At 37.4% G+C, this 18,930-nt stretch overlaps 3 protein-coding genes across 5 annotated transcripts; all 3 read left to right on the plus strand.

The window, feature by feature from the left end:
* Positions 1-1,561: 1,561 nt before the first annotated feature.
* Positions 1,562-5,509, plus strand: LOC110761739 (magnesium transporter, putative (DUF803)). Of its 3 annotated transcripts, none has more exons than XM_021964290.2 (10): positions 1,562-1,922; positions 2,236-2,292; positions 2,395-2,485; positions 2,595-2,755; positions 2,870-2,997; positions 3,107-3,244; positions 3,759-3,851; positions 3,969-4,083; positions 4,416-4,583; positions 4,852-5,509. In XM_021964290.2, exons 1-9 carry the CDS (start codon positions 1,799-1,801, stop codon positions 4,508-4,510), a joined length of 1,002 nt encoding a protein of 333 aa, XP_021819982.1. In that variant the 5' UTR covers positions 1,562-1,798; the 3' UTR covers positions 4,511-4,583; positions 4,852-5,509. The 3 variants fall into 3 exon arrangements, with proteins under 3 accessions (XP_021819982.1, XP_021819981.1, XP_021819983.1); XM_021964289.2 differs by having other exon boundaries at positions 1,563-1,922; positions 4,846-5,509; XM_021964291.2 differs by having other exon boundaries at positions 1,564-1,922; positions 4,419-4,583; positions 4,846-5,509.
* Positions 5,510-6,314: 805 nt separating this feature from the next.
* On the plus strand, positions 6,315-8,910 carry LOC110761726 (glycine-rich protein). Its single transcript, XM_021964278.2, has 2 exons — positions 6,315-7,603; positions 8,559-8,910. The coding sequence occupies exons 1-2, from the start codon at positions 6,420-6,422 to the stop codon at positions 8,659-8,661; spliced, it is 1,287 nt and encodes a 428-aa protein (XP_021819970.1). The 5' UTR covers positions 6,315-6,419; the 3' UTR covers positions 8,662-8,910.
* Positions 8,911-10,549: 1,639 nt separating this feature from the next.
* Positions 10,550-12,261, plus strand: LOC110761720 (Pollen Ole e 1 allergen and extensin family protein). The gene is made up of 3 exons (XM_021964273.2): positions 10,550-10,827; positions 10,918-11,398; positions 11,656-12,261. Exons 1-3 carry the CDS (start codon positions 10,671-10,673, stop codon positions 12,005-12,007), a joined length of 990 nt encoding a protein of 329 aa, XP_021819965.1. The 5' UTR covers positions 10,550-10,670; the 3' UTR covers positions 12,008-12,261.
* The last annotated feature ends 6,669 nt before the right edge of the window (positions 12,262-18,930 follow it).

The following is an 18,930-nucleotide window of genomic DNA, read 5'->3' on the forward strand; positions in this document are numbered from 1 at the left end:
CAGTTATATCCTATGAAGTAGTGACTTAAGAAGTATTTAACTTAGGTTTGAGTAACAAACTCCCTTAACATTAGAACCATTTACTCAAAATCACAGCCAAATTATCTAAGAGGCAAAATTTTCTAACTATCTCCATGATTCATAAACAAAGTATTTCCTACATTATAGGTTCGCTTAACGCAGTCCCCAAGGCCCAACGGGATGATCTTCATCTTTAGGTTGCAATTCAGCTCTGCATTCCACAACTTGATAAGGTTTTTTCATTTGCCGGGTGTACACATTTATGTGCGTAATTAATTATTCTAGGAGAACTGCTCTTTCCTAAATCGAAAGAAAAAAGGTTGAGCAAACCTAGCAAGAAAACAACTAACTACGAAACTCATTTGCCTTGGCAGGCTAAGAGAGACGAAGATATTGGGTATGAGGTAGTAGAAGAATTTGTCACGTGAAGATATAGATTATTGTATAAGCAACGTTGTATCGGCAAAACCTATGTTTTAGGATGCATCTTAATGAACCTTCCTCTAACATTGTACAATTGGGAAGCTTCCTTCTCCTTGGCTTTGCCCCCCCTTAGCTTTCTGCCGATGATTTACACTTGTGATTCATTGTCTTATTGTCCTTAATGGAATTCTTCATAAGGTTAAAATTGTCAAACAAAATAGCAAAACTGGATAGTAAAGTACATCTACAAATTATATGGATAGTTTCCATTCAATACATCCTACAAATTTTTTCTTTTTGTAATAAATGAAGTAGGGGAAAAAACCAAATAATTTTGGGATGATGCGCATATATCTAAACTTTTTTTTTTCTTTTCAACTTTTCATAAAATCAAATATATATGATTTGTGCTATTTGTTTTACTTTTCCAAAAATAATAGAGCATGAGTATGAGTAACGCTTTTTTTTTTTTTTTTTTTTTTTTTTCATTTTGGTTTAGGGATGAAATCTATCATATCTAATTCATTAGTATATAAACCAAATTACTATCCATAGCAGAGTATATTCGCAAATCCCATAATACTAATTTCTTACATTTGAAGCAGATAAGGTCATCTATCATTCCATTTTTTTCGGGTGAAATTGGCTAAAATAATCGTTTTTCATAAATTCTATTCTAAAATAGCCCCCTTGTATTAAAGAGGTACTATAGGGACAACAAAGAGGGAATTATACGAATAACAAAGAAACATTATATGAGTCATGGGCTATTATAGAATAAAAGTTGTGAAAAATGGCTATTTTAGCGCAAACGCCTTGACGTGGTGCCAATTTTATATTTTATATTTTGTTTTAACTTTCCCACTTTCAATTTTCCTAGCGTCCAAACAGCACCAGAAAAAGTTACAGAGAAAAGTAAAAGTCCAAACTCCAGGGGCAAATCTTTGGCCCATAAGCTGTCATCCAACTGATTCCACGTGAACTCAACTGTAACAACAGCAACAGAGGATCTAATCTACCCCGTTGCCCACGTAGCACCCTCCAGATGAGCTAAGGGTACTATCGTCATTTCAAAAAAAGTAGAAAATCATAGCCAATAGAATCAGATCCCGCACATTGGTGTGGCGAGCGCGCGAAGCACTGTATTGTTACCTCCGTCCGTACTGCCACGGGAAGCTTCCGACTAGACGACGGGCTCAAGCGTGTTTCTTCGCGTTGAGAGAGAGATCTCTCTCTCTGAAAGCTTCAGAGGGTGTATTGCAATTTACACAGAGAGAGAGGTACAACTTGTTCAACTCTGGTTGGCGGGAATTCGAAATTCTAGAGAGAGAGTGAGCGAGAGAGAGAGAGAGAGATGGGGGTGTCAGAGAATACGAAGGGGCTGATACTAGCGATGGCTTCGAGCGCCTTCATAGGCGCGAGCTTCATCTTGAAGAAGAAGGGTCTCAAGCGCGCTGGAGCTGCCGGTACTCGAGCAGGTCATTTTTACTCTTACACGAATTCTGGGTTCCATTCTTTTAGTTTATTTTCAATGTCGATGCCATTGGCACATTAGCATTTCCCTTTTTTGGATGGTTGAGGTTGGAAATTGGAGTAAATTACAAAGATTTAACCAAAAGATTCAATTTTTGAAAGTTAATTATGTGTTTGATGATTGATAGGTTCCAGAATCCGAACTGTTAATTCATGGTTTTGATTGTTTTTTGATTATTTCATAAGTTGCGATGTGATTGATTTGTTGTACATCTTTGATTTGGGTAATTGAAAATCTGTGTCTTTTGAGTTGTGCAGGAGTTGGTGGTTATACTTACTTACTAGAGCCACTTTGGTGGGCGGGCATGATCACCAGTAAGTACAGCTCTCTCTCTCTCTACAGAAAATGTGTGTGACTGAAATGATAAGTACATGTGAGTTATTGATCTTTGGTTTTGAATTTTTTCAACTGGGTAGTGATTGGTGGAGAGGTTGCCAATTTTGTGGCTTATGTATATGCTCCAGCAGTTCTTGTAACCCCACTTGGTGCACTGAGTATAATAGTCAGGTAAATGCACTTCTGTCTGAGTTCATTTCATTGCTGATTTCTGATAAAAAGAAGGTATTGTTTAAAAGCTTTTGTTACCAACTTTTGCGTGTTTGTTGGATTTGTCTAGTGCTGTTTTGGCTCACTTCTTGTTGAAGGAACGAATACAGAAAATGGGTATTGTGGGATGTGTTACCTGCATCGTGGGATCAGTGGTAATCGTGATCCATGCACCTCAAGAGCATACTCTAAATTCTGTACAGGAAATCTGGGTTCTGGCGACCCAACCAGGTTCATGACTTTAAACCTCATATTTCTTTTTCTTCAATGCTACTCGTCATAGAACCTTCATTGTTTTGTCCTGAAAATTTTACTTTTGTTTTTGTTTTTGTTTTCTATACACAGCCTTTCTGGTTTACGTTGCTGCTACACTTTCCCTAGTGTTAACTTTGGTTTTGCATTTTGAACCTCACTATGGGCAAACAAATATACTGGTCTACTTGGGAATCTGTTCCTTGATGGGTTCACTTACGGTAACTATGCTTTTCTAGTCTGCCAAGTACAAATAGGCACTTTGTTCCTCTGTCTTATGTGTTCAAATTGTTAGGTGTTTAGCTGTATACCTCTGCTGTGCTACTTCAGGTTGTAAGCATAAAGGCCATTGGAATTGCAATAAAGCTAACTCTTGAGGGAGTAAGTCAGATAGCCTATCCTCAGACTTGGTTTTTTCTGACTGTTGCAGTAATCTGCGTAGTTACACAGTTGAATTACCTCAACAAGGTCAGTATTGCGCTATTAATTTTGGTCTCTTCCTCCGAGACTATCATCATTGGTGTTTTATGTGCTGACTAGCCATTTTGTGCTAAAAATCTGTGCTCCACCTGCAATGCCTATTCAGCATTTGGTTTCTCAGATCCTGATTTGCCCATTTGTTACATATTGACTCCAATGTGTTCCTGGCCTATAAAGGAGGGGACAGTAATGCATTCTGCCTCTGTCATATAACTTGTAAATATAATAACACTATATCAAATCTCAAGCAAACAGGATTTCCATCGTAATAAGTTTGGAAATTTCTCAAAATCTGAAAATTTAGTTATTGAAATTGGAAAGTAAGTTTAAGTTGGTCTACTTTATTAAAAAATTGAACTTTAAGTATCACGTGCTGCTTGGACAGTAATCTTGTTAGTACTTCAATTTAGCCATCTTTTAACTCAGACTTTCATGGACTTCAAATTATAATAATTACCTGCTGAATCTCACATCATTCAAGTTCATGGCCACTTTGTTTCAGGCTTTGGATACATTCGATGCAGCAATTGTTGCCCCAGTATATTATGTGATGTTCACAACTCTGACCATTATTGCTAGTGTAATAATGTTCAAGGTAGATTGCTTGATCTATATACTGTGGGTTTCTTCTGATGCCTTTATTGGTTGTTTTCCATGCAATTACAAAGACATGGGATTCTGAATTTCACGTTGTTTTCTATGTTCAATACAGGATTGGTCTGGTCAGGATGTAAGCAGCATAGCCTCTGAAATATGTGGATTCATCACTGTTCTGTCAGGAACTATCATACTCCATGCAACCAAAAATGAAGAATCATCTACACAAGGTATACATGGACTTTGCATCCTTCTATTATCCGGGATTTGGGGTTTGGGGTTTTTATTATCTCCTTTAAATTCAGATCAACATGACAATTGAAAATTCTTATCTAATAAGATGATTGAGAATAAAACAGATGCATGTTAAATTTGATCCCAATGATCTGAGACATTCATTTTCCTCTTGATCAGGATACTAATTTACAATGTTCCATGCCTACTCAGTTGCAATCCCATCATTAATTATTGGTTAGACTGAGGGGCATACTTACACTTACAGTTGGCTGTAACATTTACAATCTTTGCTTATGGATGCTTACAGTAGTTTTTCTTTTCATAGCAGGAACTGTAACATGGTACATTAGAGATTCAATGAAGGGTTCTGAAGATGAACGTTTGCTCACCTTACACAATTCAGATTATCCTGAACCGTAACCCTGCAACAATCATCTTGGAGAATGAAATCCCCAGCAATGAAGCTGCACTGCAACAATCATTTTGAGTAGGGGTGAGTCTATGGGCATCTAGCACATTGCTCATTACACCTTCCCATTGCTCATTACACCTTCCAAATACCCGTTTACTCTTATTCATTTAAAAAAAAAAATTGGCCTCCCCTCCCCTCCCCTAGTTGGACATTTCCGTGGCCTAAGACCAGCCATAGCTAGTCTTTTATTTATTTATTTATTTTATTTATTAAATAAATTCTTTCTTCTTTTTGGATATGAAATGATTTGGGATATAATGAAAAAGTAAATGAATTTTTTTAGGGACAGGTTGTAGCAGTGTGTTGGGTGCCAATAGCCTTCCTTTGAGTTAGTGTTTGTAGTGTTGGGAGCTCCCGGTTTCTTCTGGACAGACCTTGGGGCTATTAGCAGATTGCAAAAGTACTTTTTATGTGCCTTTCTTCACCAGCCAGCGGATGCAACCCTCAACCGGACGCTCAAATTAAATTGTAGTGTGAGGTGTGGCACCACTCTCAATGCTAAGTTCTGAATCACCCTCAGCTCAGGAATGGGGCTGCAGTTCTGTATCAATACCAGTGCATAGAGATATTTGTTGTGATATTGGCAATGCTCAATCTCTCCATGGCTGCTGATGGCATCTGTACATATCGACACTCGGCTTCTCGTTCACTAGTTTCATGTATGATTCTTCTTAATATCTGATTCAGTTTGATTCTTTCTTTTTCTTTCTAGTTTGTATATATTTTTTCTTATAGATGTCTTTCTAGTTTGTATTAGTCCTTTTTTCCTTGGTTAAGAAAATCTTCAGTTCATATTGTCATTGATAGATCATAGAACACACACAGCTGAGAGGTATATTTGCCAATTAAATGGGCAAATACTGCTTGGGAATTGTATATCTTTGTATTTAACTCTTGAGTTTTTGCTTTTGCTGTCAATGAATTCGGTTGGTATAATGGCAAATAAACTGCATACTTTACTACACAGTAAACCATAAATTATATGATTCATGTCATCCCTCAAATTATCAAAATTTAACCTTTTTACTTTTTGCCAGGATGTTCAAAATTTAACTCGAATGTGCAGATAGTGCAATATTTTACTATTTAAGCAATGAAATCTTCCAAATTGCTTTGCCAGAAAAGAAATAATAAATAGTTTAATTACAAGATAATTTCAAAATTAAAGAACGTGAAATTCCTTTAATTGGGAAAATAAGATTCTAGTCAAGAGTTTATAGCGTAATATGATCTGATGATGCTATAAAGTAAAGCCGTTTTAAGATTGAGAGATTTATTAATAATTTGGTTTGGATGGATAATTACTGAAAGCTAACCTTTTTCTTGTAAATTTTTTTTTATGGATATAAAGTCGTCTAAAAGGTGAAAATGAAAATTCCTTTCATTTTTCTTCAAAAGCTATTTTGTATCATAATTCTAACTCATTTCTTAAGCTCTCTTATCACTCAACTAATTCGAAGTTACATCGACATTCCCTAGCTTAATTCTAACTCATTTTTTACCATTCGAAATTGCCTAGCTTAATTCTAACTCATTTCTTACTGCAATTATTACTGATTTACTATTGGTAATTAGTAAGGTTTTCGAGTTCCTCAAAATCATTATTGAAAAAAAAACAAAGTCAGATTCCCTCTCCGGATCAAAAAAGAAAAAAAGAAAAAAGAGAGAGAGATTCTCTCTCTGATAAGGAAAATCATAAACTTCAATCTCCACCGTCGGATCAAATTCTCTTCCCTACCCTATATATTCGTAACCCCCTCTTCGCTTCCCAACAACGCAACGCTTCGCCAAAAAATCCATCCTTTGCGCAAAAACAAAGGAGAGACCTTTTCATCGCAGCACACAGCAACCACAACCATGGCGGCAACAGTGTCTCCTTGGGCCAAACCTGGCGCTTGGGCCCTCGCCGCCGAAGAGCAGGACGCCGAGCTCGAACAAGAAACCCAAAACGCACGACACGTCGTTGAGCCGCCCTCCGCCGACTACCCATCTTTGTCTGTAGCCGCCACCGCCAAGCCTAAGAAGAAGAACAAGGGCCAGAAAATCTCCCTCGCCGAGTTCACGGCCTTCGGCGCACCCAAACCCGTGGCCCAGCCCGAGGGCCTCACCCACCAGGACCGCATGCATCTCCCGACCGGTCCGCGCGAGCGAACCGCCGAGGAGCTCGACAGGAATCGGCTCGGCGGCGGGTTCAGGTCCTATGGGTCTGATCGGGGAAACAGCAGGTTTTCCAACGGCGAAGAGTCGTCGGATTCGAAGTGGGGTTCGGGACAGAGGAGGGAAGGTGGATTTGGGAAGGAATCGAACCGCGATGGGCCTTCCAGGGCCGACGAGATTGATGATTGGGGCGCTGCGAAGAAATCGACGGTGGGAAATGGGTTTGAGAGGAGGGAGAGAGGAGCAGGAGGTAGTTTCTTTGGTGGTTCACAGTCGAAGGCTGATGAATCGGACAGTTGGGTATCCAATAAGAGCTCTGTGTCGTCTGAGGGACGGAGATTCGGTGCTTCCGGTGGTGGGTTCGATCGGGAGAGGAAAGTGGGGTTCACATCTGATGGGGGTGCTGATTCTGATAATTGGGGGAGGAAGAAGGAGGAGAGTAATGGTGGGTCTGGTTTTGATCGAGAAAGAAGAGTTGGGTTCGTGTCCAATGGTGGTGGTGCGGATTCTGAGGTTTGGGGGAAGAAGAAGGAGGAGAGTAATGGTGGTCTGAGTGAGAGTACTGGAAGGCCGAGGCTCAATTTGCAGCCGAGGACACTGCCTGTGAGCAACGAGACCTCACCTGGGTCGACGGCAATACCGAAGCCCAAGGGCTCAAACCCGTTTGGTGAGGCGAGGCCAAGAGAGGAGGTGTTGGCAGAGAAGGGGAAGGACTGGAAGAAGATTGATGAGGAGCTCGAGTCGGTGAAGATTAAGGAGGTGGCTGAGAGAGACCACTCGCCCTCGTTTGGGAAGAGGAGTTTTGGGATAGGAAATGGGCGTGCTGGAGATCGAACTGAGAGAGCTTGGAGGAAGCCTGATGTGGCAGATGCTCGTCCCCAGAGGTTTGTTGTTTCAGTCATATGATTGATTGATTGGGTATATCAATCGCTAGTAATTAGAATGCTTAGTTGTAAAGTCTGATGCTTTTGATATTTCTATGTTGAACTTGATTGCATGGATTTTCTTAGCTATGTTAATTGGAAAGATGCATTGTTGATAGAATTGGTTTCAGCTAGTTATAGGAAAATTTGCTTGATGGAACAGTGAATTAGCATATTGGTTGTATGCATGTAAGTGTGTGTCTTTTAGTTTAACCTTTTCATAAGGGGTTTGTCAACCTTGTGGGGGAGATGCTGAGTATTGATGGTTTACATTTGTGTCCAAAAGGAAGCTTCTTGAACTCTGGTTTCTGTAATAAAAAGAAATTCACTTTGCCGAGCATTACTTGTTATCTTATTGATAGGTCGAGTTTTACAAAATACTTGGTGCTCCAATGAATTGCAATTCACTTTTGAGGATTTTTTATGCTCTTGTCTTTGTTTTGCCCTCTTATCTTCTCATGTGCACACATAGACAAGTTTAAATTGGTGGCACTACTATCTCTTTATTTTTGCCCTTGGGTAATGTATTTCTAATTTGTTTGATAAAACACCCTCCTTTTTCAATTTCAACCCTAACTTGTGATATTCTGAAGGCTGCCCATTCATCTTTATATGTTTATTGCAATTTTCCCTTCTGCTGTTTGACACATACTACTATCCCTAACCCTGGCTGCTGCACAAGGAAAAAAAGTTGTTTTATGTAAGTATGTGTTAAATATGAATATTGGACTAGAAGGATCTACCTGACTTGAATGGAGCCATTTAAAGTTAAAGGTTCATGTAACCATGGATTTCTCTTTTAGTTTTTAGGGGGTTAGTAACTTGTAATGTGTGTGATTAGACGTGCTTTCAACTATTTGTTGCTATTTTCAGGGTTCGTTAGAACTCTAAAAGTAATATTTTTCTTTCGGTGCAGTGCTGAGGAAAATGAGAGTAGGAGCAGTTCTGTGGAACCAGAGAATGGCCATGTTGATGAGCATGTTGACAGTCATGTTGACGGGCATGCTGATGAGAATTGAAGAGGCGTTTTACAAGTTCGGTGTAAGCCATGGGAAAAGATTTTAAGTTGAGCTGTTGGATCCATGAGGCTGTTGAATTTTCAGTTTCAATGATTTGTGTTCTCTTCTGCGACTGTAATACATTGAACTTGAGACAATTTTTGTAGGATTTTAAATAGCTATACTAGTTTTGCCCGTAGGGCTTTGTTTGTATGTTGTATTTAAGATTGAGAAATACTTTAACTCTAATTATTATTTTTGATCCTTAAATTCTGGTTCACACATTTCATGGTTGAAGATTTTGGTATGTTGTGCATTTGATGCTTCATGGTTCTGCCTATGTTCTCTGGATAATTTATTTTGTGTTTTAACAAGAAATGCTGCATAAATTTATGTATTTCTGGTCATGTGATTGATGGAATTTTGCTGAATGTGTAGATTTTTCGGTTATTTACAGTACAGGGTTTGCAGATGTTTAACTTTTTATGCCTTAGGGTAAGGGTCAGAATTGGCTGAACTGGAATTGGAGTTGCCTATAGTTTCAAGTTACTGATTTATAGAATGAATCATATTTGTAAGCAAGTAGACTTTTGATTGAATCATTTTTAGCATTCATTATTCTGCTGTAGGTTCAAAATTTTGTTGCGAGTAATTGATGTTGTAATTGTTTTGGCCAAAAAAAAAGACGAGAAAACATATTGCAAAGGGTGAGTTTTCAGTATTATGAGCAAGGAATAATACAGAAGTTGCAATTCTGATGGCTCATGAGAGATTCTTGAATGTCTTCAGTCGTATAATAGTAATAGGGTAGATTTTCCCCCACAAAATAACGAAAATGGCACAGTTGACTGATTAGATGTCACCAGTTGTACAGATTTTATACACAAAATGACGGCAAGGGCAACCAACCAAAACTAGGGTAGTTTGGGAGTGCTTTTGTAACTGCTAAAGCGCTACTGGCATAAATGCTTCCAGTGCCAACTGGGCACTCACTGCTACAGTTGCTCTGCCATGCTACAACAACAATGCAGGTCCATTTTTACACTGGTACGGAGTTTGGTTCATCATAATGGGCCAATATTTTAAGTCCACTCTCTTACTTCGAGTTTGAATCTTCCTCTCTTAATTAGTTTAAATTAGAGTACTGATTTGTTAAAAAGAAAAAAAAAACTAGTCTCAAGGCTGGCCTTAGGTCATGTTCAAAGAGGTTATTATCAAATTACACTAGAGAAAACAAAAGTTCTTCTTCTGCGCGTGCCTAGCCTGGCAATATGTCATTAGACAAATACATCAATTTTTGAGTAAGTGCGGGCACGAGAAAGAGGTTTGCAGACATGTGTGAGGTGTAGTTGAAGAGCATTAAAGAGAAGTCATTACTTATTTCTCTGTCTTTGCATATCATGAAGCTCTATCTCCTTATAGGCCTTCCTCATCAATGCCTTTGCTACTTTGACGGCCAACTAATACCCTCCACCAGCAAAACCTTGAAGCCTTGAAGTCATGTTTTTTGGCCAAAAACCGACCCACGTCTCCAATAATGGCAACATATGGACTTCTTGCCTTCAAAATCTTGGGATAGGTACTGCTCATGTCCACAGTCTCTGTTTGCGTGGCAAAATTATTCTAAAACTAAAAACTCCTGCCCTGCAGTTATATCTATGGCCGTGGACAAAATAACATGTTACGGTGTATACACTATTGTGTTTATCTCTCTAATCGCATGATGCGCAGTGCGTATGCATCAACTTCAGACAATTAATTGTTGGATCATGACACTTGTGATTTCAACATTAGTTCTAATGAAACCAAGAATATTTGGCTATTAGCACCAGCCTTAAATGCACCTCTGGTTTGAAAATGGTGTTTTCCACACACCATAAAAGCAGGCAGTTGAGAGTTGAATGTAAGCATTACTTTACCATACTCTCTATTAATTTGCTTCTTCTAGGTGCTCATCACATTCTTATTTTTACACCAAACCTTCTTCTTTATTCTTTACTCTCTCTTTCTTTGCATTTTCATTTAGTCCAATGCTCATGGATTGGCTAGAAAAGTTCATTTTGGCAGCACTTCTCATTTTGGCTGCTGCCATTGATGGAGCTCAGGCAGATACCATGGTCAGTGGCACAGTCTTCTGTGACCAATGCAAAGATGGTGAAAGATCCCTCTTTGATTATCCCATCAATGGTGAGATCCATAATCTCTAATTAATTAGTACTAATCACATTCTCAATTAACACTCTTAATTGTAAATTCATATGCTTTTGCTTTTTGCAGGTGTTAAAGTACAAGTGGCTTGCAGTGACAGCAATGGGCAAATCACAATGTCAAGGGAAGAAACAACAAATTGGTTTGGAAACTATGCTGTCAAGTTTGATGGCACGCCAGATTTGAGTGGCTGTTTTGCTCAGGTTTCAAGCACAGGGCAAGGCTCAAATGGCTGTGGGGTTAGTGCTGGCCCTGCTCAAAGCCTTAGGCTTATGTTTAGGATGTTTGATACGGCGATGTATGCTGTGGACTCTTTGCTCACTCAGCCTGCTCAGCCTATGTCATTTTGCCCAAGGTCAGCTAATCCGGTAGCTCCTACACCGCCGACACCGGCTAGGCCTCTGCCTAACCCGGTAACGCCGGCCAGCCCTCCGCCTTTCAGGCTTCCCCCTCTTCCAAAATTGCCACCATTGCCTCCATTGCCTCCACTGCCCTCATTGCCTCCAATGCCACCAGTGCCCTTCTTGGAAGCTACAGCATGCCCTCATCAGTAAGTTATTTACTGTGGTTCGCTTTGTAGTGTCTTAAGTTGTTGGTTACCTACTTTGAGTAAAAATTGTTTTCTCCATAAAACTACCATAGAGTCTAGTATGATCTATTATGGTGTACCCCAAACTGTTTTTCTACTTACCAACTCACTCTTGCTTTAGCGATATTTCTCTTTTCGGTGTTAAAAGAGTTTCCAAGTTTGAATTCAACGATTTTTTTTTTCCTTTCTGACCATTTGATGGGGTTGTGTTTTTTCAGGCAGTGGACATTGCCAGAGCACAAATGCTACTGGAGGGCAGTGAGCCCGGACACAAAGGTAGCCGTTGTTTTCGGATTGGCGGCAGCTAGGAGATACGGGACTGACCTGACATTATTGCAAGGCCTACAAGGAAGAGGAGAACCTTACAGGACTCTCCTGAGGGAAGGGATCACTGCATTTCTCAACTCCTACAACAGTCTTCAATTTCCTTACAATTCAATTGCTGTGGTCCAGCATTTGAATTATGGCTTGATGGGCTCCAACAGAAACGTCCTCTTTACAGCCTTGCGCTTCATCAGGGCCAATTCAGGTTATGGGAGAGTCCCTTGCAAATTTACTGCTTGCAAGTGATTTGTCTATTTTAAATCTAAATTGTATTAGACTGTGTTAAGTTTGCTTCTATGTTTAGCTTAAACTATGATTATGTATTTTTTATTCTAAAGAGAGAGGGAGGTCTAGAGTCGAACTTTAGTTATGAGTGCGTGATTATATATAAGTGCTATACTAGCGCTATAAGGTCTTGCGAGTTACGATATTTAAATAGTTACATTCTTGTATTTCTTATATGAATTTGTAGTTTATTTATATTTTTCTTTTTTATTTAACTAATTAACTTAATTTATGATTTATTATAAGGTTTGTTCGTCATCAATCAAATCTTCAATTGGTTAAGGTTTGTTTGTCATCATTCAAATCTTCAATTGATTAAGGTTTGTTCGTCATCAATATCAAATCTTCAATTGAGTATCATATCTGCCGACAGAAACCAGATTTCGTCTGGTAAGGTTATATATGAATGGTCACACAAATCCCACAAGTAAAAAACAGTTCGGCAGAGAAACGATGACCATAAACCATGTCATCCCTAAAATGGAGAAAAATAAACCATGTCATCTACTCATATTATAATACGTGTACAAGATGTATTAGGTGACTATACTACTGTAGTATTTTATAATTTCTCCATCTTATGAACATCTGTTGAGAATTGATTGAGCTTTTGTCCATTTCAATCAAATCATATCAAATAATTTTTTGAGTCGTGACACATGCATTGACCAGAAACCACACAACTCATGAATCTGTAGTTAGGAAACCACACATCATCAAGTTGTGTGGCCAACACCAACCACATATTTTTATTTTTATTTTTGAGATACACCAACCACATATTTTTGAGTAATAATAATCCTAGAAGTACTAAATTTTTTCAATCTCAACTGATGTGGTAATGTTGTTTCATTTATTTATATTTCAATTCACCGTGAACATCATTTATTTAGATTGCCATATTATGTATCGCCCAAAAAAAAAACTAATCTTGCACCATATTAATTGATATTATAGAAAGTTGCGATAGTAGAAGTTGGTTTAACAAGGTGGCCTTTGAGTGAGGGTAGATCATATAGAAGAACAAAAATTTCATTGAATGGGACTTTACTTTTGGACCTTAGGGTTAGGTTTACATCACGAGATTCTTGTTTTAAAATAAGGTGGTCCAATCATAAGTTGTCATAAACATTGCCTTGTTCTAGAAATAGTGGTCCAACCTTTGTGATCATAGTATTAATACTTAATATCAATATATGTAGTAAATTGTCGTACAAACTTCTATTCTTTAAAACAAGACTTGCGTGACAAGATACTTGGCTTTTAGTCATGACTCGTTGCATAATATCAACTCATATTTAGACCAATTGTCCATGATGTTTTTTTGATGAAAAACTGTCCATGATAATGTTGAGGCAAGTAGACGTGGGTTTTGTTTTCTATTGTTGTTCCTTTTATAGGAAGGAACCACTGCTAAATCAGGCTTTGGGCACCAATACCTTTTGTGCTCTTTGCACAGTTACTCGTATTCTATGTTAATAGTCGCAGTGCAATCACAATAAATTGGTCGGTTTGCTCTGTAGGAGCTTCCATTGATCGTAAGGCGCGATTATTTTTTTTCGTGCTCTAAACTCATAACTTTTGGGCACAAATGTGACATTGATCTGACTACATCGGTTGTTAGTTGCTTCTGATTTGACTTCTGTAAATGCACATCAATTATTAATTTGTGTCCAAAATGTTTATTTATGAAAAAAAAAATGATTGTTAAAAATAAAAAAAAATCTAAATCACCTATTCTCTCCCTCCACCGCCACCTATTGTCTCACTCTCTTTCTCAAAAACCACCACCACCACCTTGTATCTGTCCACCATCTAAACCACCGTCACTTCCTCTCTCTCCACCATCTCCACCTCATCTCTCTCTCTCTCTCTCTCTCTCTCTCTCTCTCTCTCTCTCTCTCCTCCAAAATCTGCTCTCTCACCCAACCTCAGCCCAGGCCCAATTTTAAGATCCCAGCCTTAAAACCCACCCTGGCGCTACCACCACCGGCTCCGCTTAGTTCCTTCTCTCCCTCTATCTCCCTCCAAATCTTCTCTAGACACCCATCATCAATGTTCAAATTGCAACCTCTAACACCCCAAATTCAAGGCCTGCCACTCATGATCTCACAGTTGTGAATCTGAAACGTGGGTTGGGTGGGTGGGGTCCGACTACAGGTGCATAAAGGTGGAGATGGCTGGGTTAGGTGCGGATACAGATGGCTGGGGTTGGGTGGGGGTGGGGAAAATTGGTGGGTTGTGGGCTGCTGGGGTTGGGGAGGACGGTGGGGAGTCTAAGGAAGATGGGGGAGCAGAGAGACAAATGAAAATCAAAGTAGAATGAGAATAAAGGAGGCTGGTTTTCAGTTTCTAAAAATATGGTTATGGAGAAAACAAAGGGTGGAGAAGGATTTTTAATAGCATATAAACCTTAAAGGCACAAAAATACTCTTCGTGCCCTATGAAAAGCACAATTAATCGTGCTTTCAAATTATAATAATAATTTCATAGCCTCACTTATTACTCACAGTGAAGTGACATAATTAAAGGTGATCTTGACATGGACATTAGGCACAAATCTACTAGTGTCCAAATTTCAATGGGCACAAATAGATTCTTTTTGTACTCGTCTTAGACACAAACGTAGAGTGTTTTTTGTGTAAAAGACATGTTTAAGACATTTTTGTGCTACATGAAGTTGAAAAAGACATGATCCTTCTTTTATGCTCTGTAAAATGTGTCTTTAGAGCAGTTTTGTAGTAGTGAAATAAACTGTACATGCCTAATTATGTAGCATGCAATAATGTTGTTATACTAGAATTGCTTAAAACTTCTATGTGGACATGAAATGACAAGAATCGTAGGAGAAAGTTGCTCCAACCAATAATCAATTACTCATAACAAGGAAAAATCGCAGCCTCCTAACAAAGAGAAAGAGTATATCATCCATCTATTATCCTTGAATCTGGTTCTTTGTATTTCAATCCTCTATAAAGAGTATTAACCTAAAATAGTGTACATAATATTAGAATCATTACCATGTTGGGTATGTGACAATAATACTTGAAACTTCATACAGTCCATGGTTTTGTTGGGAACTAAAAAAGAGATTATAAAGCTTTAAATCATAGATAACCGTCCACAAATTGGATAATTTTTGGTTGCAAAGATAGAAGGCCAAAAGTAAGAGTTCATCACAATATCATCTCCAAGAGTGTTAAATTTAGATTTGATGACCTATATAGCAATTTGACACCTTATAAATTTTTAATTTTCACCCAGAATGTCATATAACGTATTATTTTATTACATTTAAAAAAAAAATGGGGGTCATATTAAAAGAATAAACGATAGTAGGGCTCAACATATAAAAAGACTTTAAAATAACTTATCAAAAGAGCTTCGAGTGTGAATTGCATTGCTCGATCCACCATGTGACACACGTTGGTAGGTTGTTGAAGGAAAATGTACCCTTGATTTGGGACCAGACCAGCTATCATCAACTTTGAAGGAAAATGTGCGCCTCATGCAAGTATGAAAAAAGATAAAAAAGAAAGAAACAATAATTTCAATCCCACTTCAGGCTGCAAAGGTTTTCATTCACACAACCTGAAATATGGGAAGGTTCTGTATGCATATATATATTCTCTCTATTTCTAAAGCAAGCATAAAAGAATGATAAAATCAACTTTCCAAGTGTCAGCTGGCAGATTGCAATTGGTGCTAGCTGGTTCTTCTTGTGGTCACAGACTCACCATACAACACTAATTTTATCTTCTCTTATGGTGGGAAACATTAGCTAGCCTTGAATTGTGCCCTTTATTCATAAATTATTATTTTTTAATCAAATAATTAATTGACTGCTGCTATTTTCATCATCTTGTCCTATTTTTTCACCCACCATATCTTTAAAATTTTAAAGACAAGTTTATCTTTTTGTAAAATAACTTATAAGGACTTATGTAACTCATCTTAAGTGTAAATCCAGCATGGATGTTAACAATTTTAAAAAATTATTTTAGAATATTAAACAAACTTGAAAAACTTAATCACTTCCTTCCCAGGCTGCACCAAACAAGCCACCACCCAAACACCACCAGCCACCTAGCAACCACCATCTACCACAAGCCGAATAGCACCCACCCACCCAGCTAGCTCTTAAGACACCTAATCCCCATCAAACCAAATTATCCATAACCCATTCTAAATATTTACCGACCCAATTTGACAAAACTCATTAACTAGTGTATTGCAATTTGCAAGTATGAGAATCGATTGAAATAGCCTTCCTCACCATTTGAGACAAAAACCAAAAGCCTGATAAGAAAATCCTTGTTTAGAGAAACCTAGGGAGGAGATGCGTGCTTTGGGTGAGAGAGAGAGAGAGAGAATTCTTATGCCTGCCACCATTGGCGGAACCATAATTTTTTTAGCGGAGGTGCAATATTGACTAAGTATGAAAAATGGTTTTTCGGAATAATCATTTTCTCAAGATAATTTTTGGCGGCTTTTATTCCTTACACATCAAATAAGAAAACTTGATTTTATGGAATTTTAGTATGAAGTATATATTGACTTAATGAGCCATCATTTTTAGCATAAATCGTATTTTGCACTAAAACCGATTTTTCATATTTTTATTGTAAACTATAATGACTACACATGATAGAACACACATCAAGAATATACAAGAGCACATCTCCTCAATCCGATCCCTTCATACACTCATTCTAGATGGGATGAATTCTTTTGTGTGGGTTGGCATGATCGGTTGAGCAGGGGCACATGTATTTATATGCATCTACCTAAGAGTCTTGCCCATCAAGAAACTCTTAAGAAGTCCTTATTGCATTAGGTTTATAACTTCTAATCCACAATTAAATAGGAATCCTTTTAGCTCTTATATTAGCCTTAAAACACTAACTTAAATAGAGCTGCCGGTTTAGTTGCACTTGAACTCCTAATTGATATCAAGTCTTTAGAATCCTTTGATGATTATAAGACCACACTTTAATGGGTTAGACATCTAAACGTCTAACATTCTCCCACTTGGTCTAATGATCATCAAGAACTCAATATCAATTACTGTAAGGCCTATGGAATTCATGTAAACTATAATTCCTAATCAAGTCGCTGTCAATCAAAAGAACAAGCATGGAACTATCAAGACTTATTGAACATTTCAGTATTTCAAAGTCTTTATAATTACACATACGAGCTCTCAAGATCACATGAGACTTCCGTCAAGATTAGAATGCTGAATGATTATGACCAAACTTAATTTGTGTTTACAAAGGTCACTTTCATTCATACGCCCTCCCTTAAGAGATTACCAAGATCTCTCCTTAATGACTCTGGTATGAATTCATGTCTTATGCAGTGACTGTAGCTAGCTATACTGCATTATGACATGTAACTGGATTCATTTATCAAGAATAATAAACATAAAACTGAAGTCACATAATTTATTAAAAGAATTGAACCAAACAGTAGTAAACAAAATAACTGAACTGTCTCCAAGAAAATAATGAAATTAAGTGGAATAAAACTCGGCTCCCACTGATTTTGCATATAGAAAATGAATGGCATAACCAAAATCGAATCAAATTTCCCATTAATACTTTTGGGAATAACCTCATACAGAAAATCAAACAACCAATGAAATTTCCTTTCATTTACCTTCCACCTTACAAGCTTGAAACAAAAACCTTAATGCTTATTAGTAATCATAAATTCAATGAAAGGTAAAAGTCATTGATTAACCACTGTTAACTGAAAATATGAATTAACAATAACAATTAACACATCCAAACAATCTTTGTTCGTATTAGCCTTAAAACCCTTAATGAAGAACTGGAACATTAAGTGATTAATCATAAACAGTCAAAACTAAATGTATGCAACAAAGAGGATCATTGAATGCTCCCACTCATCAAACATTTTGCACCAAAAATGTATCAAGAAATGAGCATAGAACAAATCATATTATTTTCACTGAAATTGTTTCCTCAGGATTAGGCCTCAACTTTAATTCCTTCAATTTATTTCTCAAAATAGCACTTTACTAACACATTTCTTGAAAAACATATAACATGTCATGCATATTGGACTTAGTTTGAGAAATAACCAAACTATAATGAATGCATTAAACTTTATTCACTTTGTACTTTAAATATCAATTAAATTTTCTTTAACCAAAGCATAATAAAAAGTGTAAGCAAGGTAAGAACTTTAGTAGCCAAAAACGAAACAGCCAGGTATCCAAAAAATTGGTAATGAAAATATTTTGATGCATAAAACCAACACTTAAGATGTAAAACTTCAATGTGTAACAACCAGAAAACAGTTCCAAGTATGTTCCAAAAACTTTATGAGCTTTATCAAAATACAAGATATAAGGTCTTGAGTGTGAAGCCCAAAACTTTACATCACTTCTCCCACTTGGGCAAACACTCACTACTTTGCTACTTCAATATATAGTGCAACAATAACCTTATGATTAGAAAAACTGTGACAAAATGGTGTAAAAGAACTTTCAAGGCGTGCTCCTAATGTACTTCACAGTATAAGCATAAATGCACAAACTGTCAAGAAATTTCCAGCAATGACATGTGATTACTTGAGAATTTACCACAATTAATTTATAAGTCGGATTAGCATCAAATTTCATGGAAACAAACTAGCGACATTAATCTTCATACTTAAAAAATATAGAGTCATTTATAGCTAATTAGAAGGACTAGAATTGATCTACAAAGTTACTCAGAAAATCTGTCAGCACATACTTTTCCTGAACACAGATCACTAATAAAATTATCACAAATAAAATATACATCCAATAATCACGAAACTTTGCAGAATTCATGAGGACACGTATATGCTTAACATATCAAAAATTCAGG

Source organism: Prunus avium, chromosome 8, assembly GCF_965620075.1.
Source record: "Prunus avium chromosome 8, drPruAviu1.hap1.1, whole genome shotgun sequence".
NCBI lineage: Eukaryota > Viridiplantae > Streptophyta > Magnoliopsida > Rosales > Rosaceae > Prunus > Prunus avium.

Excerpts from the sequence above, each read along its gene's own strand:
- LOC110761739 (XM_021964290.2), top strand. The coding sequence starts at position 1,799 with ATGGGGGTGTCAGAGAATACGAAGGGGCTGATACTAGCGATGGCTTCG. Across the intron at positions 2,486-2,594 it reads GCACTGAGTATAATAGTCAG|TGCTGTTTTGGCTCACTTCT; the intron begins GTAAATGCACTT and ends GGATTTGTCTAG. Across the intron at positions 2,998-3,106 it reads CCTTGATGGGTTCACTTACG|GTTGTAAGCATAAAGGCCAT; the intron begins GTAACTATGCTT and ends GTGCTACTTCAG.
- LOC110761726 (XM_021964278.2), top strand. The coding sequence starts at position 6,420 with ATGGCGGCAACAGTGTCTCCTTGGGCCAAACCTGGCGCTTGGGCCCTC. Across the intron at positions 7,604-8,558 it reads GCAGATGCTCGTCCCCAGAG|TGCTGAGGAAAATGAGAGTA; the intron begins GTTTGTTGTTTC and ends CTTTCGGTGCAG.
- LOC110761720 (XM_021964273.2), top strand. The coding sequence starts at position 10,671 with ATGCTCATGGATTGGCTAGAAAAGTTCATTTTGGCAGCACTTCTCATT. Across the intron at positions 10,828-10,917 it reads CTTTGATTATCCCATCAATG|GTGTTAAAGTACAAGTGGCT; the intron begins GTGAGATCCATA and ends TGCTTTTTGCAG. Across the intron at positions 11,399-11,655 it reads GCTACAGCATGCCCTCATCA|GCAGTGGACATTGCCAGAGC; the intron begins GTAAGTTATTTA and ends GTGTTTTTTCAG.